The sequence below is a fragment of the Oryza sativa genome, chromosome 4 (genome assembly GCF_034140825.1).
Source record: "Oryza sativa Japonica Group chromosome 4, ASM3414082v1".
Classification (NCBI taxonomy): Eukaryota; Viridiplantae; Streptophyta; class Magnoliopsida; order Poales; family Poaceae; genus Oryza; species Oryza sativa.
In genome coordinates, this window is record NC_089038.1 from 34,958,402 (window position 1) to 34,975,784 (window position 17,383).

Genomic DNA, 17,383 nt, shown 5'->3' on the forward strand with positions numbered 1-17,383 from the left:
ACGGTCCTTGAGTAGATACTATGAGGTACTAAAAATTTAGTGTAAAAATTAGTATCTCATGGTACCTTATAGTATTTAGATACCAAGAGGTATCAAATTTATAATAGAAAAAATGGTATCTCATGGTACCAAATGCTACCATCCAAAAGCTAACATAACCCCCACATAAAAGTCATGTGATTCTCCCAGCAAAAAAGAAAAAAAAACCATAAAATCTCACTCGATGGATCCATGATCCGTCTCGCGATTAATTACTGCATCCTCCTGCTGCTGCTGGTGTGCCTGTGCCTGCCTCACCTCACCTGCAGTGCAACAACCCAATCCGGGCCTGCACTGGCAGCAATCAGGGGGAGGATGGAATTTTTCGCGCTTCTCGAGGGGCAAAGCGAACTGAATTTTGCAGCTGCCTGTGATGCCCATTCCATCCAAATTCCCCCTGATCCACGCGATGTTACTGTTACTGTATCCCCTCTAATTTCTTAATTAGTACACGGAATTGCATGCAGTGTGTCCATCAGAATTACATGTTAATCTATGCAATTCTGCAGCTGTTACTACAGGCTGATCTCCACTTGTAACCCTTCTCCTACTACCTGATCTCTGAATGCAGATTACTGCAGTATATTTTCAAGTGAATTCATGCAATGTTATGTCGGAGTGATTAGCTAGCTAGGAGGTAGTAGCATGGTGGATAGTAGAGTTATATGGGAAACTATTCTAATCCCTCGAAGGGATGTTCCCTCGTTTACCTAAAAACCATCTAAACGGTTATGAAAAATTCTGGAAAAATTTAACAACATTCATACAACACATATATACAACTCCACAAAATCTTAATTCCAAACTCAACTCACACGTCGAGATATAAAAAAGACAAATTCAACATATGAATAGTAGCGTACTGTTTATATCTAAATTTGTCTTTTTTGTTTCTCGATGTGTAGATCGAATTTGAACTTGAATTTTGGTGGATTAGTAGGTATCATTATACTCTACATTGTCAATTTTTTTTCAGATTTTTTTATAACTATTTGTATCGAATTTGAAAAAAAAAGATATATGAGGGGATATTATCCCCCTCGAATCCCCTCGAGGGATTAGAATCCATTCCCAGTTATATGGATCACATGACTCTCAATGATGGAGAGGCCGGCCTGGGCTGGCTGGCTGGCCCTGCCTGACCCACGCTGGGCTGTGCAGATCCAGACCCTTCCTGCCCTCCGAGGGGACCAACCAGATCTCCCACAGATATTCGCCTCGCTGTATTCTCCTACCTACACACATCAACCTGACCTAGCTAGCTCGCTACTGCTACCTCCGTCCCAAAATACGACACAGTTATATTTAGATAAAATCAATTATTTTTTCAGTTTCATATCATAAGTCGTTTGATTTTTTTTCTTAGTTATTTTTTAAAAAGTTTGACTAAGTTTGTAGCAAAATAAAGTAACATTTTCAATACAAAACAAACATTGTATTAAAATATATTCAACATTAAGTTTAATGGAACTAATTTTGTGTCGTAAATAATTTTTTTATAAACTTGGTCAACCTAAAAATTTTCGACCGAAAAAAGTCAAAAGACTCATAATATGAAACAGTGGGAGTACTTCATCATTCTCGCCCTCACCTAGCAAAAAGTAAAGGCGAGGAGAGGGAGAAACTACGTACTGGTTCATGCGTGCAACCCAAAAGGTAAAATGATCATGTTATCCTACTATAAGTCGTAGTGCTAGAAAGGTACGCACTTGAAAAGTTGAGAGCCCAGGTAGATCAGATTTGGTTGCTGCTGTGTTGGTTGTGGTAATATTGACAGTCCAAATAATGTAGTACTTGCATTGCTGCTCGGTTCCTAGTAGCTATTTATATGTGTCACATGCATGCATGCGGGCTACTAGCAAAGGCATCTGATTCTAAAAGGAAGCAAGACACAAGGAGGCTACGACATTAATGTATGTGCTACTGCTAGCTATATATGAAGTTGTCATGGTTGAGTGAGTGGTCATGAGCTAGCTAGATAGATGGCTAGCTCGTCGATCAGCTGCATGGTAGCTAGGAGGAGGGGAGCTTGGCGATGAACGCGTCGACCTTGATGTTGGTGGTCCGGGAGAGGAATTTCATGCAGATGGGAGGCTTGACACCGGCGAGGGCGAGCACCGACTGCGGCAGCGTCCAGATGCCGTCGCCGCAGATGAGGCCCGACGCGACGGGGGGAGCGAACGCCTTGGCCCTGGCGCCGTCGAGGCGGTCCCAGACGAAGCGGATGAGGCTGCCGATGCACATGTCGATGCCGAAGTAGGGGCCGAGGTAGAAGGGGATCGCCATGGCCATCGGCAGCGGGAGGAACCTCGCCACCTTGGGCGCCGCGAGGTCCCTGGCGAGGTTGACGGCGATGGCGGCGACGAAGAAGCCGATGCAGAGGTCGAGGCAGTGCTTGGGCAGCGAGCCGAGGCCCTGCACCCCGAGGATGGCCATGTTCCGGTACACCAGCGCGTTCGGCGACGGGTACTCCGACCCCGGCATCCCGATGTCGTGGAACGCCTTGTAGAAGAGCCAGAACACCGACGGCGCGATCACGCACCCCATGGCGGTGCCGATCACCTGGCTCACGAACATGGACCGCGGCGACGCCAGCGTCATGTACCCGGTCTTGAAGTCCTGCGTCAGGTCCGACGCCGTCGACACGATCCCGATCATCACGCCGCACGCCGCCAGCCCCGCGATGATGCCGCCGTCCGACGCGTCCGCCCACGCCCCCACCGTGAAGATGGCCAGCTTGCCGTACGTCGTCGCCAGCGACCAGTCCGTCAGCCCGCACCCGTACGCGTTGCAGAACGCCAGCACCGGCGCCACCACGTACGACACCGCGACGTGGTACCACCTCAGCTGGTGGAAGATGCGGGGCACCGTCGCGATCGACACCACCGCGATCACCACGTACGCGCTCAGCGCCAGCCAGTTCGGGATCTGGTCCTTGAGGAACAGCTCCGTCCGCCGCTTGTCGTCGAACGTCTCCTCCGGCGTCTGCCCGCCGCCGCCGGAGACCGGCAGCGTCGGCTCAGACATCATCGCGCGCACCTGCATCACCAGCGCCGTTGTGGTTCTTGTCATCACCTTCAGAAAGTTGTACAGCCCGTCGCCGAGGATGAGTGAAATGGAGATGAACACCTGCATCGATCGAATCACAATTACTCCATTGATCATGCAACAGATGATCATTTGCAAGAAGCTCGTTCTACCCGGTAGCCGACGATGCCGCGGAGGCTGCTGGGTTTGAGGTCAGCAGGATACCAGTCACCCTTCTTGTGCTCGATGAGAGGCCACATGATTCCCCACGACATGACGCCTCCGAGGAGCACGGAGATGTTGACGAGGTAAGGGCAGATCATCCCGACGCCGACGTACGTCGCAGAGAAATCGAAGAAGAACCTGCAGCAAGAAACCAACTGAAGAATTCAGTTAACTGTTGTTGACTGTCCAGTGTGGCGAGCATCTGTATGTTTCAAGCTAGCATGACATTTGTCTATTTCTTTTATTCAAAATACTTGTATTATTATTGTTTATTTTATTATTACTTGTTTTATCATCAAAGAAATGTAACTTTAACTTATATTTTTAAATAATGTATTATACGAAATATTAACGACGTCGTGTATAAAAAAACAAAGACAATACTTGTTTCTGTAGGCCTCGAGACCCAGCGTCGGGAACGACATGAACCCGCAACCGTCGCCGCCGGTGTAGAACCACTGGAAGAAGCCCCAGGAGAAGCTCATCACGAAGAATTTGCCCAGCATTTTGACCTGCATCCTGCAGGAAAATGATTCAGAATTCAGACAAGAGTCTTATTTGTTCTCTGTATTCACCACATGTACATATCTTTAGCAAACTTTCTTATCTGAAAAAAAAACCGTACTTGGCAAGCTTTGCACCCTGGGGAGTGTGGAAGCTGTTGATGAGATGTGCGGTTGCAGTGCCACTCGGGTATATGAGCTTGTAATCGATGATCATTATCTGACAGAGAAAAATTAACATCATGGTTCAATTAATTTAACTATGTCCTTCAAAGAAATCATATATCTCTGAATTTTAGGAGAAACTGTAACAGCTGAGCTGATGAAATGTACTAAGTACCTTCCTGAGTGGCACAACTGAGAAGAGGCCCAGGAAGCTGACAATGAAGAGGAATCCAATCATCCAGCCCAAGCTGGGGTTCTTGATGTTGTGCTCGTCCCTGGCCTCGCCTGACTGGTCGCTGATCCTGTCGCTCATCGCGAATATGTAGCTGCCAAAACCCCCTGTACCACCAGTGCATAGATCAGCATCTGAAACCATCACCACCCTGACACCAAGCAGAGAACGTAGTGCACAGTGCTCTCTGTGGATGTACTACTGATAACAGGGAGAGCAGTGATAAAAGTCTAGGACGTGAAGAACGGAACATGTATGCTTATAGTAACAAGGTGCTTAAAGAAAGATAAGTTTTTTTTTGTTAGTAAGGATGCAAATTACCAAGTGCTAGGGGAAACAACACGAGGAATGAGTCTCCAATCAAATCATTTCTTTGTAGGTGCTTTCCCATGGGCCATGGCTAGTTGGCTACATTATCCTCTGTATTTAAATGCAGCAATCATTTTTTTTTGCTAAGCACCGTATTTGTCCTACGTGGCAATTAGAAGTACACCTATGTTGTGTACTCCCTTCGTCCCACCAAAAAACAACCTAATATTAGATAAGACATTTCGTAATATAATGAATCTGGACATTAGTCTTTTTTTAGACGGAGGAAGTATGCTCAATAGGCCAGTTTCCAATGGTGTGCTAAAAACATCATTTTGGTTGGAAATTCAAACACCTGAACTTTAAGAAAGGCAAGCACAGAACAAGAAAAAGAATCCAGAAAAAACCTAAGATCAAAATTCATGCTACACACCGAAATGGAATTGTGGCCTGTGGGCCTTGATATACATCCAAAAAGGAGGCCATCGAGGCCTAATTTACGGCCCAAACAAGTGATCCGTCGCCATTCGATTCGACGCAAAATTTGCATCGCGCAATCACTGAATCGTGCAGCGAGCGAGCGATCCGATCCGCGGCGAGTGCGAAGAATGGCAGCGGGGAAACCGTACCGCTGAAGGCGATGCCGGAGCAGGCGACGACGCAGGTCTGGACGACGGTGTTCTCCTGGCGGGTGAAGGGGCGGACGCTGGCGACGCCGGCCTTGTCGAGGAGCTTGGTCCACGACGTGAGGAGGAAGAAGCCGAGGAGCCCCGCGGAGACGTTGAGCGAGGGGATGATCCCCGTCGTCAGGTTCAGCTTCATCACGATCACGCTGAACATGGCGCCCAGCAGCGCGCTCACCGCCAGCGCCCGCAGCGTCACCTGCTCCTTCCACCCCGGCACCACCCTCCCCTCGAACACCCGCTCCACCGACACCACCGCCGCCTCCTCCTCCTGATCTCTACGCTCCCTCCCGCTCCTCGCCATGGCCCGCGAATTGAGCTCTCGCTCTCGCTCTCTCTCTCGATCGATCGCGGTTGCGAGGTGTGGAGGCGAAGGCGAAGGCGCGCGTGTTTCCGGGGAGTTAAGAGTTGTCGTCTGGGCCCCACATGTCAGTAGTACTGGTTGTCCGCTACGAGGGGATGACATGTGGGGTCACTGATGAGTTTCACTTGGGTTCAGTTTGCTAGTGCCACGTGGCAGGGATAGGGGCTTTTCCGTCGGGATCCGCTTCTATCGGCGAGTGTCACCCCCGTCTCTTGATCGTCTTCCCGTCAACGTAGCACTAGCTCGCGGTTAAATTTGGCAAATCAACCGCTTGATGATAGATACGAGCCCGGAATTTGACGACCAAATGCCCAAAATTTCACGAAACATCGTCACACGGACACGTACGTAGTGCAAAATCACATGGCAACCAAAAAATTACCCTGGCAAAAATGGGTGAAAATTTTTAGCGTGTCACATCAGATATACTGACACATATTTAAAGTATTAAACGTAGTCTAATAACAAAATAAATTACATAATCCACATGTAAACTGCGAGATGAATTTATTAAGCCTAATTAATATATCATTAGCAAATATTTACTGTAACACCACATTGTTAAATCATGGAACAATTTGGTTTAAAAGATTCGTCTCGCAATTTATACACAAACTGTGTAATTAGTTTTTTTCGTCTAATATTTAATACTTCGTACATGCCTTAAAAAAAATTTATCGGTGGATCTAAACACCCCCCCCCCCCCTTCCCCCAATCAAACAGGCCATGGCTGGTGGTGCTGATATATCGACAGAAACATGCCATGCCATGACAATGCGGAATGCATCAGCCTCTGCCTGCACCAGACATTTCTGCTCTGTGACTCTGTCCGAGTGAAGAAGACGACGACGACGCTAAAAAGCAAGTGCCACATCTGCTGGCTAGATGCCGCTACATTTTACTGTTGCGTTTGGTGTTGGTGCCCGTGGTGGGCCCCATCTCCTTGGCGATATTCCGGAGCACGTACTTCTGGATCTTCCCGGTGGACGTCTTCGGTAACTCGTCGCGGAAGATCACCGTCTTTGGGACCATGTACCGCGGCATGCGCTCCCGGCTCCACGCGACCACGTCCGCCGCCGTCACCGCGCCGCCGCCCTGCTTGAGGCTGACGAACGCGCACGGCGTCTCCCCCCAGAACTCGTCCGGCCGCGCCACCACCGCCGCCTCGTTCACCGCCGGGTGGCCGTACAGCACGGACTCCACCTCCACGCTGCTGATGTTCTCCCCGCCGCTGATGATCACGTCCTTGGACCGGTCCCGGATCTCCACGTACCCGTCCGGGTGCATCACCCCGACGTCGCCGGTGTAGAACCACCCGTTGTCCCGGATCGCCGCCTTCGTCGCCGCCTCGTCGTTGAGGTAGCCCAGCGTGATGCAGCCGCCGCGGAGCACGATCTCGCCCATGGTCGACCCGTCGCGGGGCACGCTGCGGCCGGTCTCGCCGTCCACGACGTCCACCTCGGCCATCCCCGGCGTGCGCACGCCCTGCCTCGCCTTGAGCCGCGCGCGCTCGGAGGCCGGGAGCTTGTCCCACTCGCCCTTCCACGCGCACGAGAGCACCAGACCCGCGGTCTCCGTCAGCCCGTACCCGTGGCTGACCTCGAAGCCGATCGCCTCCGTGCGGTACAGCACGGCGGCCGGCGGCGGCGCGCCGGCCGTGAGGATCCGCACCTTCCCCGGGAGCGGCTTCCGCACGCCCTCGGGCGCGTTCGCCAGCATGTTGAGCACGACGGGCGCGCCGCACAGGTGGTTGACGCCGCGGCGCGCGATTGTGTCGAACACCTCGGCGGCGTCGACGCGGCGGAGGCAGACGTTGGTGCCGCCCACCACGGCCATCCCCCATGGGAAGCTCCAGCCATTGGCGTGGAACATGGGGAGCGTCCACAGGTACGTCGGCCGCGGCGGCACCGCCCAGTCGACCAGCGAGTCGACGGTGATGAGGAAGATCCCCCGGTGGCAGTGCACCACCCCCTTGGGCGCCGACGTGGTGCCGGAGGTGTAGTTGAGGATCATCGGGTCCCACTCGCTCGCCGGCCGCACCCACGCGAACTCCGGGTCCCCCTTCTCGACGAGCCTCTCGTACGTCAGCGCGGCGGCGGGGGCGGGAGGGAACTCCTTCTCATGGGGATCCTCGACGAGGACGACGCGCGGGGCCGTGTGCCCCGCCGGGAGGAGGCGGAGCGCGTCGCGGAGGACGGGGAGCAGCGCCGGGTCGACGAAGATGAGCTTGGAGCCGGAGTGGCGGAGCAGGACGGACACCGTGCGCGCGTCGAGCCGCGTGTTGATGCTGTTCAGCACGGCGCCGCTCATCGGCACGGCGAAGTGCATCTCGTACATCGCCGGCACGTTCGGCAGGAGCACGGACACCTGACTCAATCCAGCTTAGCTTAGCAACACGAGGAAGGTGTTCGACGAAATGACCGTGGAAGGAAAAAGGATCGATGGATGCTCACGACGTCGCCGCGGGAGATGCCGAGGGAGGAGACGAGCGCGGAGGCGAGGCGGAGGCAGCGGCGGTGGGTCTGCGACCACGTGAAGACGGTGTCGTGGTAGACGACGGACGGGCAGTCGCCGAACACGGTGGCGGCGCGCTCCAGGAAGCCCAGCGGCGTGAGCGCGCACGAGTTGGCCGGGTTGGCGCCGAGCTTGTCCATGGCCGCCGCGTCGATCGCCGGAGCACGAGCTGTCGCCTGTGTGAACGCCGGTGACTCCAGCTATCGCGGGGTGGTTGGAGTGGAGGCGAGGAAAGAGCGAGTGAGGAGGCTGCGGTGATATAAAACCAGTTTGCTATTGACCAGATGACTTATTCTCCGAATCTCAGTCACCTTGATTCCTGCCCGTTGGATCGAGATCAACGGCTAAGGATAGGGCAACAGCGAGTGAAATTTACGCTGGTCAACTATGTCAAATAAGGAGGAATGGATTTAGTAGTAATATATGGAGTACAGTATATAGTACTAATTTCCAATTGCATTTATAAAGAAATCAGTGGTCTTCCATTTAAATAAAAAGAAATTTATCCATATAAATTGGCAGCAGCTTCGTTTGATGGGGACGGCCACGATCAGTTGCAGGCGCAATCTGGATACACGGAATGTATCCTTCCTTAGTCCCAGAAGTAGATAGAAAAAACAAACGTATCGATTATAACACATTAATAATGTGAATCTAAACTTACTACTACCTCCGTCTCAAAATAAGTGCAGCCGTAGAAATCCGTATCCAACGTTTAACCGTCCGTTTTATTTGAAAAATTTATGATTTTTTTTAAAAAATTTAGCCACACTTAAAAGTACTATTTATGTTTTATCATCTAATAACAATAAAAATAGTAATTATAAAAAAATTTTAAATAAAATGAACGGTTAAACGTTGGAGATGAATAGTATAAAACTGCACTTATTTTAATATGGAGGGAGTACTGTGTTAAACTCGATACTAAATTAGTGTTTTATAAGGCGAAGGAGATACCTCATCATATGCTAGTTCATGCCGCAGTAAAAAGAAAGATTGAAGATAATTCATTTTCTTCGATCCAGCATCCCAGCCAAACCTCGGAGAACCCAGAGATGAGACAAGAGAACGAATCAAAATACTTTTCATCATATATGAACAGATGGCAGTAGTTGGCAGTAGCATGTTTTTTTTTACTACTCCCCCTTCAACCCCATAGATTTGCATCAAATGTGCATCACATGATCTAGGACCTCTGTCTTTCTGGCACTGTAGATTAACAAACGATACAGAAGATGGTACCTCCAAACTACTGATGTGCAGTATTAAACTTTTTTAAAACTGGTAAAAACAAGACTCCCGTTTCCATATACCCGGAACGTACAAAAGCTTGAAACTTTTCATTTAATTTGTTCTTGACTTATGGATATATGATACAGATCAGCAGCATGACAAATTAATACCTTACCATGATCTGGCGATGTGTATGTACGGTCCAAAAGATGAGTCACGAACCCACGATATCTATACGAGCCTTATTGGTTGACCTAATTAATCAAAGCAAAAGCTAAAAATTAAAATTTTAAACTTGATTTTGAAATTAAATTTAAGATATTTTTAACATAGTTTTGTTTTTTATTATTAGCTTTTAAATCGCTAAAAAAATATATAAAAATTTTATATAAAAATTAATTTTATTATTTAATAAATCAGTGTTTTATTAGGAAATATGAGCAACCGACGAGACTCTACCTATCTCCCATGCTACTCCACTATGACAACTCGTATGCATGTGTCGCTTTCAGAGTTCCGTGCAGGAGATGAACATACCAGTGTATTATCTTCAGAGAAAAGAAATACACCGGAGTATGTAGCACTGTTCTTCACCAATCCTTGGCTCCTTGCAGCTATCTAATCTGCTAGTTGCTACTGCATGTGTCTAATTTGGTCAGTCAATTGCAATGTGCAAACAGGCTAGTCAAGAATGTCTATCTCGTGCCCGGCGAAGAAAAGATTGTCTAGCTCGTCGATCGTTTTCATTGGTAGTTCTAGTCTAGCAATTGGTTTTTTTCCTGATAAAAAAATAGTGCCTTTTCTATGTAGGAGTATATGTCTGACTCATCTTATTTTATTTCAGATTATTGGCTGGACAGTCATCTTCATCAGTTATACTAGTAAAACATTCGTCCATACTCCATAGAAATTTCAGACCATCGTAGGTGTAAAATTTCTTCTGGTCTATTTGAACACATGCACCAGCCGCCTTTCAATTCTTACAATTCTGCGTACTCGCGAACGTGAAATTCAGACGACATCAATGGAATTTCCCTCTTGGCCTTCCGTTTTTTCTCTCTCTAGAAACTGTAAAGCTACCGTGGAGCGAAAAGATGGCTGGTGTGGGCATAATCTAGTCATAATCCACCCAAAGCAACGCTGATATATTTGACTGACCACTGCAAATTGCAGATTGGCTAGACCAACTGCAGCTGGTCATTCCTGCTCTGTCTCCGGGGCTTTGGAATCATCACCATGATGTAGTTTTCAGAGGAGAATCTCCTTCAGTTACAACAGCATGTTATAAGCCAACTATAAATATATTTTAAGAAAATAAATAAAAAGAGAGAAGGCCAGCGGGCCATATATTTATAGTCAGCTGTAGCACGGATTCCAAAACACAGTGTGTATATGACAGGTGGGACCAAGTATTAATAATACAATATATAACTATTGTATGAATGAGCTATTAGATTAGTTATAAATGAATTGGAGCTAGTAGTTGGCTATACTATTGAACCTGCTCTAAGAGCAAGTTTAATAGTATAGTCCACTACCAGCTCCAATTCATCTATAGTCAAATTTAATAGCCAATTCATATAACAGTTACTTACTATACTATTAATATATGGTCCCACCTATCATACATACATTTCATCTAGGAGTTCGTGCTGTAGCTGGCTACAGATCTGTAGCCCGCCGCTTTTCTCTCTTATCTTTTATCTCACTAAAATATGTTTATAGCTGACTAATAGTCTGCTATTATACATGCTCTAAATCGTTTAGCATCCAAGTGTATAGAGGATGTTGCTCTCTGGGCATAAAGATTGAACTGTGCCGACAGGATCGTAGCAGAATCCTAGAAACAAATTCTATCTTCTCCTCTTCGTTCAAATGTATATTCTCTCAATCTCAAAAAAAGACAAACTATAAGAGACAAATCTGGACAAGGAGAGGCATCCTCTCCTCTGTTATTTTTTTTTGAGACGGAGGGAGTATGACTTAATATATTATATCTCTCTTTAAATGAAAATTTAGGTGGGGTAGCTCTCCCTCTGGTGACCAGTCAAAAAAAAACTGAAACTGTTCATCTCCTTAAATATCTTCTAGAAGCGAAAGAAATTGCAAAGAAAAACACTGTCGTTGGCAGCTGAATTCCATCTTGAACCAGTTAAACACAAAACTGAAAAAAAAAACATTATATCGAAAAGACAACCAGTGTGGAATAATCTGTCATATTCCACCCAAAGCAATGCAGAGAGTCATTGGCAAACTGCAGATTTTCTTTTTGATGAAAAGACAAGGTACAGATTTGTTTGACTAATTACAACAATTTATTCTCTATTCTTGTAGAAGATAAAGAGCTTTGCAAGAAAATAAGAATTAGAAAAGGAAGTCGTTGGCAGTTGAATTTCATCTCAAACTAGCACCCTGTTTAGATGGGACTAAAACTTAAAACTTAATCTCTATCACATCGAATGTTTGGACACTAATTATATATATTAAACGTAGACTATTAATAAAACCCATCCATAATTCTGAACTAATTTGCGAGACGAATCTATTGAGCCTAATTAATCCATAATTAGGATGCTACAGTAAACATTCTCTAATTATAGATTAATTATGCTTAAAAAATTTATCTCGTAAATTAGCTTTCATTTATGTAATTAGTTTTGGAAGTAGTATATATTTAATACTCTAAATTAGTATCTAAATATAAGTACTAAAGTTAAGTCACTGGATCCAAACACCACCTAAGCACAATAGCAAAAACATCATGTCACAGTTTTCTGCTTAATTTGAACATATAAAACACACAGGCGTGCACAGCGGAAAGAATGGAGAAATCACGAAAGCTAAAAGAAAAGCTGAGAGATCTCCTATGCCATTCCAAGTACAGAAGAAACAGTGCATGTCCACATCTCAAAGCAGTCGTGGTCAGAGGTGACATCACAGACTCGTTGCTTCGAGATTGCACACCACCTGTTTGCTGAAAAGCAGCAGCCAACCACACACCAAAACTAAAATGGAAAAAAGGAAAGGCAGAAATCAGTCGTCGTCGTCGTGCCATTCTCAGGCCGTCTTGTACTCGACGACGGCGATCTTGGCGGCGGGGCCGCCCTGGATGTAGACGATGGTGAGCTGCGCGCCGGCGTCGAGCCGTGTCATCCACGACGGGAACTCGTACATGTCCTTGGCGTTCGTGCGGGAGACGCCGTAGATCTCCCCGGAGAGCTCCTTGATCTGCAGCTTCAGGTAGGTGATGGCGTGGCCGCACGTGTTCTTCGCCGTCACCACGTGCCGGTAGTAGTCCACGCCGTTTGCCTTCCACGTGTTCGTCACCGTGTGCACGAACTCCAACGGCGACCCACCTGACAAAGAAACGCACGATCACTTGGAGGAGATCTCAATGGTACAAGTTCGATTGCATTGTTGATTTGGTTAATTAATTACCATTTGATGGCGAGGGGGCATTTGGCGCCGGCGTGTACTCCGGCGTGTTATCGGCGGGCGAGGCGGCGAGGCGGGCGAAGACGCCGGACATGGGGGCGTTGCCGGCGAGGGTGGGCTCGGCGTGCTGGTAGTTGCAGCGGTCGTCGTCGTAGGCGTCGTTGGCGTCGGGGCCGCCGACGAGGGCGCCGTGGAGGACGTTGGGGTCGGCGTTCTTGCTGTTGTAGTACTTGTCGAAGCTTTCCATGCACCCGACGGTGGCGTTCATGGCGTAGATGGACGGGATGGACGCGCCGCGGTGGTGGACGTGCGTCGGGTAGTAGCTGCCGTATCCGACCATGTAGCTCATCCCCTTGGGGTTCTTGCCGAGGACGTAGTCGACCTGCGACCTCGCGAACCGGAGGATCTCCGCCGGCTTCACCTCGCCGTCCGGGCACCTGAGCGTTCCCCGCGACTCGGCGAGGTAGTCGGCGTAGACGGTGAGGAGGAACGCCGACGAGCTCACGTACTGCATGTTGCTCCAGTCGCTCACGTACATGAGACCACCTGGATAACCAATCCAATCCACACAATTCAGAACAATCACATTGCAAAATCTATTACCAATTCTTCGAGGAAGTGGATTTTTGTCCCTCGGGAGGACATCCCCTCGTTTTATACATCTCACTCAAAATTTTATCAATTTTTTTTTAAAAAAAAATTGTCAAGATAGATTAATATATGACATCTTTCGTAAACATGCGAGTTAAAATTCAACTTATACAATTCAAAACAAAAATAACAAATTTAACCTTAAATTACACGTTCTATTCATTGTCAAATTTATTATTTTTGTTTTTATTTGTATTAATTGAATTTGAATTTGTATATTTATTAAGAGTGATCTATCCTACTAATTTTTTTTATGATCATGCAAAAATGAGGAGATGTTTTCTTAAGGATGATTTGAGTTTTCCATCCTTGGAAGAAGAAGAAGCTAGCAAGGATGGGATGGATTACCAGGGGTCATCTTGACGTTGTGGCCGTTGTTCTTCTGGAGGCAGGCGCAGAGGAAGAACTCGGCCTTGGCCTGATACTGCTTCAGCGTGTCGGCGTAGCCGGCGGCGCTGCCGCCCTGCTCGAAGAGGACCTTGGAGAGGAGGACCTGGAGGCCGGCGTACTTGTTGTCCCAGGAGAACTCGGTGACGGCCCAGCCGGTGCCGCCGAACGCCTCCGCGTTCTGGGACACGTAGCGGAGGTACTGCTCGTCGCCGGTCGCCTCGTACAGCCACGCCGCCGCCCACAGCAGCTCGTCCTGGTAGCCGGACGCCGACGGGTAGAACTTCTTGGCGCTCTGCAGCGAGTCGTCGTACTTGCCCCTGAACGTGTCCGCGAACGTGAACAGCTGCCCCCCCAAAAAAAAGAGAAAATAACTCATCAGAATGTTGCTGCTGCATTTGCTGATTGCTCTCATACGCTGGCTGCGTTCGACAGCCCCTCCTCCCGTCCCGCAAAACAAAGCTTATATTATTATAAAATTAATTAACTATTAATTATTTTTTTAAAAAAAATGGATTAATATGATTTTTTAAAATAACTTTAATATATATTTTTTTAAGATTAAATTGCACTTTGGTCCCTCTTTTATTTCCCAAGTTTCAATTTGGACCACCCTTAAAGCTATCTTTTTAATTTAGACTGGGTAAATTTACCACTGTTACGGTTTGTACTATCATAAACAACTTTTCTCATCATGTATAACTTCCCTTTCGGCAAACATATGAACCATATATAGAGGAGTTCGGCCGCATACTAGAGTTGATGTGTTTAAGCTCGTTGGTTGTACTGAAAAAAAATCGTTCGTGGTAATCCAAATTACAACAATAGTAAATTTATTCGGTCCAAAGTAAAAATATATGTTTAAAGGTGGTCTAAAGTGAAACTTAGGTAATAAGATGTGGCCCAAAACGTAATTCACTTTTTTTTTATAAATCATACCGTTTAATAGTTTGAAAAGCATGCGTGCGAAAAACGAGGAAGGTGGGTTGGAAAAATGGACGAAGATCACAGCCACATGTGTCTCTGTACCTGCTTGGAGTGGAGGAGGAGGAGGTCGGAGTACATGCGGTCGTAGGGCTTGAAGGCCTTGGCGGCGGCGGCGAGAGCGGCGGCGGTCTCGCCGGCGACCTCCGACCCGGGGTTGTTGATGTCGATCTTGAACGCCGTGCGCGGCGTCGACATGTCCTCGGCGCGCTCCCAGCACAGGTGGTCGCTGTCGCCGTCACCCACCTAATCAAAGAATCCAGAAAATTTTTCTTGAGGGCACTAGTGGGCCGTGTTGGGCTCTTGGTGAGATGGGCCTTGAGTGCGTGCGTACCTGGACCCAGAGGGCGTTGTGCTGGGTGTGGGCCTTGACGAAGTAGTTGGTGCCCCAGCGGATGGCGTCGAGGACGCGGTGGAGCTTGTTGCCGTCGACCATCTCCTTCTCGAACTCGACCACCCCCCACGACAGCATCGTCACCGCGTACGCCATCGGGAGCCCGAACTTCACGTGGTCGCCGGAGTCGTAGTACCCGCCCACCAAATCCACCTGCAAATTCATCCATCCTTCGATTCAATTCGCGCCGCATTACTCAACCCGATCGAGCATTTACCCGGCCTTGCCTTTTACATCCAACTGGATATACACGGCCATTGCAATAGAGAACTTTGTCCCGTGGACAACACAATCTAAAATTTACTTCTATAAAGATTTAAACTCAGGACTTTAAAGTACTACTCTAACGACTGTAACCACTATCGAGCATTTGGTTGATTGAACCGGAGGCGGCGGAGATGTATGTATTACCCCCTGGGAGAAGCCGTCGGTGAGGGCGGAGTCGCCGCGCCACCGGACGAGGCGGTCGTCGGGGAGCTTGCCGGAGCGCTGCGCCTCGAAGAACAGGAGGCACTTGTCGAACGCGCCGGCGTAGTCGAACGCCGACGCCTCCACCGACGCGGCCGCCGCGAGGAGGAGAACCAGCGACGCCGCCGCCGGTATCAGCAGGAAGGTGGTTGCCGGCGTCTTGTTCATCGTCGCCGCCATTGCTCGACCTCGGTAGTGGAATACTGGATTGAGGGAGAGGCCCGCACGGCGGAGGAGTTTTATAAGGTCGCCATGATCGACGACGTGGAGGACGGTGGCGCGCGGCCGTGGCATCGTGGGCGCACGCGATGTGCCTCGCACGTAGCGAGGAGGAGAGATACGACGACGACGACGACGAGGTGAGCTTTTGGCGGGGTTTGAGCCATGCACGTCGTGGAGCCGAAACTGCAGAAATGGTTGCAACTCAAGCGTGTAATAGTTTAATTGGTAATATAATAATAGTTGAAGATTAGTTTTTTTTTTAAGGTAATGGAGTTGAAGATTGGATGCTTGTAGTTTTAAGGGAAGATTAGAAAAAAAATGAAAGGCTGGGTGCCTGGGTCTGATGATCATTGTCTTTTTTTTTTTTTGAGAATTTGATGATCATTGTGTCAACTACCAATTGTGTCGGCTTGGATCGACATGAAGTCCACTCCAGTTACACTGCGTGATCTTGTGTTGCAAATGATTTTCCAATCAATTTTATCACGTTTGTGCCATTGATCTGGATATTTGTGGAAGGTCAACCCAGATATTATGCATATATATTCAAGGTGAGCTGAGCCAAACATCTCTGTACCTTCCTGCTGTTCAAGAGCTTTCACAGCACCATCTGCACTCGATCTCCAGTGCATCAGAACCGAAGTACCTTCCTTGCTCTCCTGTGAATCCTGCTGTATGAGTTTCGGTTTCCTTTATCTCCTGAGACAGGCAGAACTCCGTGCATGTTCTTAGGAAAATGTGTCATTTTCAAAAAAGAAAAAGAAAAATGTTGTGTCCTATAGCCAACTGTTGGCTTGAAATCATCTATAATCAACTTAATAGCCAACTCATACAATAGTTACCTATAAATATATACTACATAATTAATATTTGGTCTCATCTATCATACACACATACACCTTGAAGTCTGTGCTGCAACTGGTTATAAATCTGTAGCCCCGCTGTCATTCTCTCTCTTTTTTTATTTTTTCGAAATGTGTTTATAGCTGGCTTATAGCCTGCTATTGCACCTGCTCTAAGCAGACCAAATGCACAACTGCACACTGGTTTTATTCAGTGTAACTGCACATCGACTCCGCCATGGCACGGCATCGATCTACCATGCCGGCCAGGCCGATTTACTGAATTCATCAGCAGCCAAGAATAAAATTATCGATCACTTCTTTTGGTTGTTGCCACCAGGAGTGATCAGCCGACGACTAGATGTGCCAGCTTTCAGCTCTCGAGCGAAGTGGCAATGGTGTCGGAGCTACGCGGCTCTGGATTTCCGGCGAAGGAGACGGCGCGGCTGACGTAGAGCCGCACCACCCTGGCCGCGAGATTCGAATCCAACGGTGTATGTACGACTACGAGCCATCAGGATAGCGATCTACGGACAGTTTCCACTCGGCCGCGGTGATCCTGAGTTCCTGACCGCTTGATTCGGATCCGACGGTTTCCGTACAGGCCCGTACGGTCGCTAACGATGCGCAGCGTCGCAGCGATCCATGTCGAGCAAGGACTCTAAAGAAAATACTAACAACAAACTGAGGGCTCTTTTGCAAAAGT

At 48.1% G+C, this 17,383-nt stretch overlaps 3 protein-coding genes across 3 annotated transcripts; all 3 read right to left on the reverse strand.

The window, feature by feature from the left end:
• Positions 1-1,750: 1,750 nt before the first annotated feature.
• LOC4337382 (probable metal-nicotianamine transporter YSL10) lies at positions 1,751-6,016 on the reverse strand. Its single transcript, NM_001419962.1, has 6 exons — positions 5,130-6,016; positions 4,135-4,298; positions 3,917-4,014; positions 3,676-3,810; positions 3,240-3,429; positions 1,751-3,168 (listed from the first exon to the last, which is right to left on the reverse strand). Exons 1-6 carry the CDS (start codon positions 5,647-5,649, stop codon positions 2,053-2,055), a joined length of 2,223 nt encoding a protein of 740 aa, NP_001406891.1. The 5' UTR covers positions 5,650-6,016; the 3' UTR covers positions 1,751-2,052.
• Positions 6,017-6,150: 134 nt separating this feature from the next.
• LOC4337383 (probable acyl-activating enzyme 6) lies at positions 6,151-8,529 on the reverse strand. The gene is made up of 2 exons (NM_001419964.1): positions 8,001-8,529; positions 6,151-7,914 (listed from the first exon to the last, which is right to left on the reverse strand). Exons 1-2 carry the CDS (start codon positions 8,199-8,201, stop codon positions 6,439-6,441), a joined length of 1,677 nt encoding a protein of 558 aa, NP_001406893.1. The 5' UTR covers positions 8,202-8,529; the 3' UTR covers positions 6,151-6,438.
• A 3,514-nt stretch (positions 8,530-12,043) lies between these two features.
• LOC4337384 (endoglucanase 13-like) lies at positions 12,044-16,025 on the reverse strand. The gene is made up of 6 exons (NM_001419965.1): positions 15,557-16,025; positions 15,086-15,298; positions 14,797-14,997; positions 13,729-14,113; positions 12,733-13,275; positions 12,044-12,650 (listed from the first exon to the last, which is right to left on the reverse strand). Exons 1-6 carry the CDS (start codon positions 15,791-15,793, stop codon positions 12,352-12,354), a joined length of 1,878 nt encoding a protein of 625 aa, NP_001406894.1. The 5' UTR covers positions 15,794-16,025; the 3' UTR covers positions 12,044-12,351.
• Positions 16,026-17,383: the final 1,358 nt, after the last annotated feature.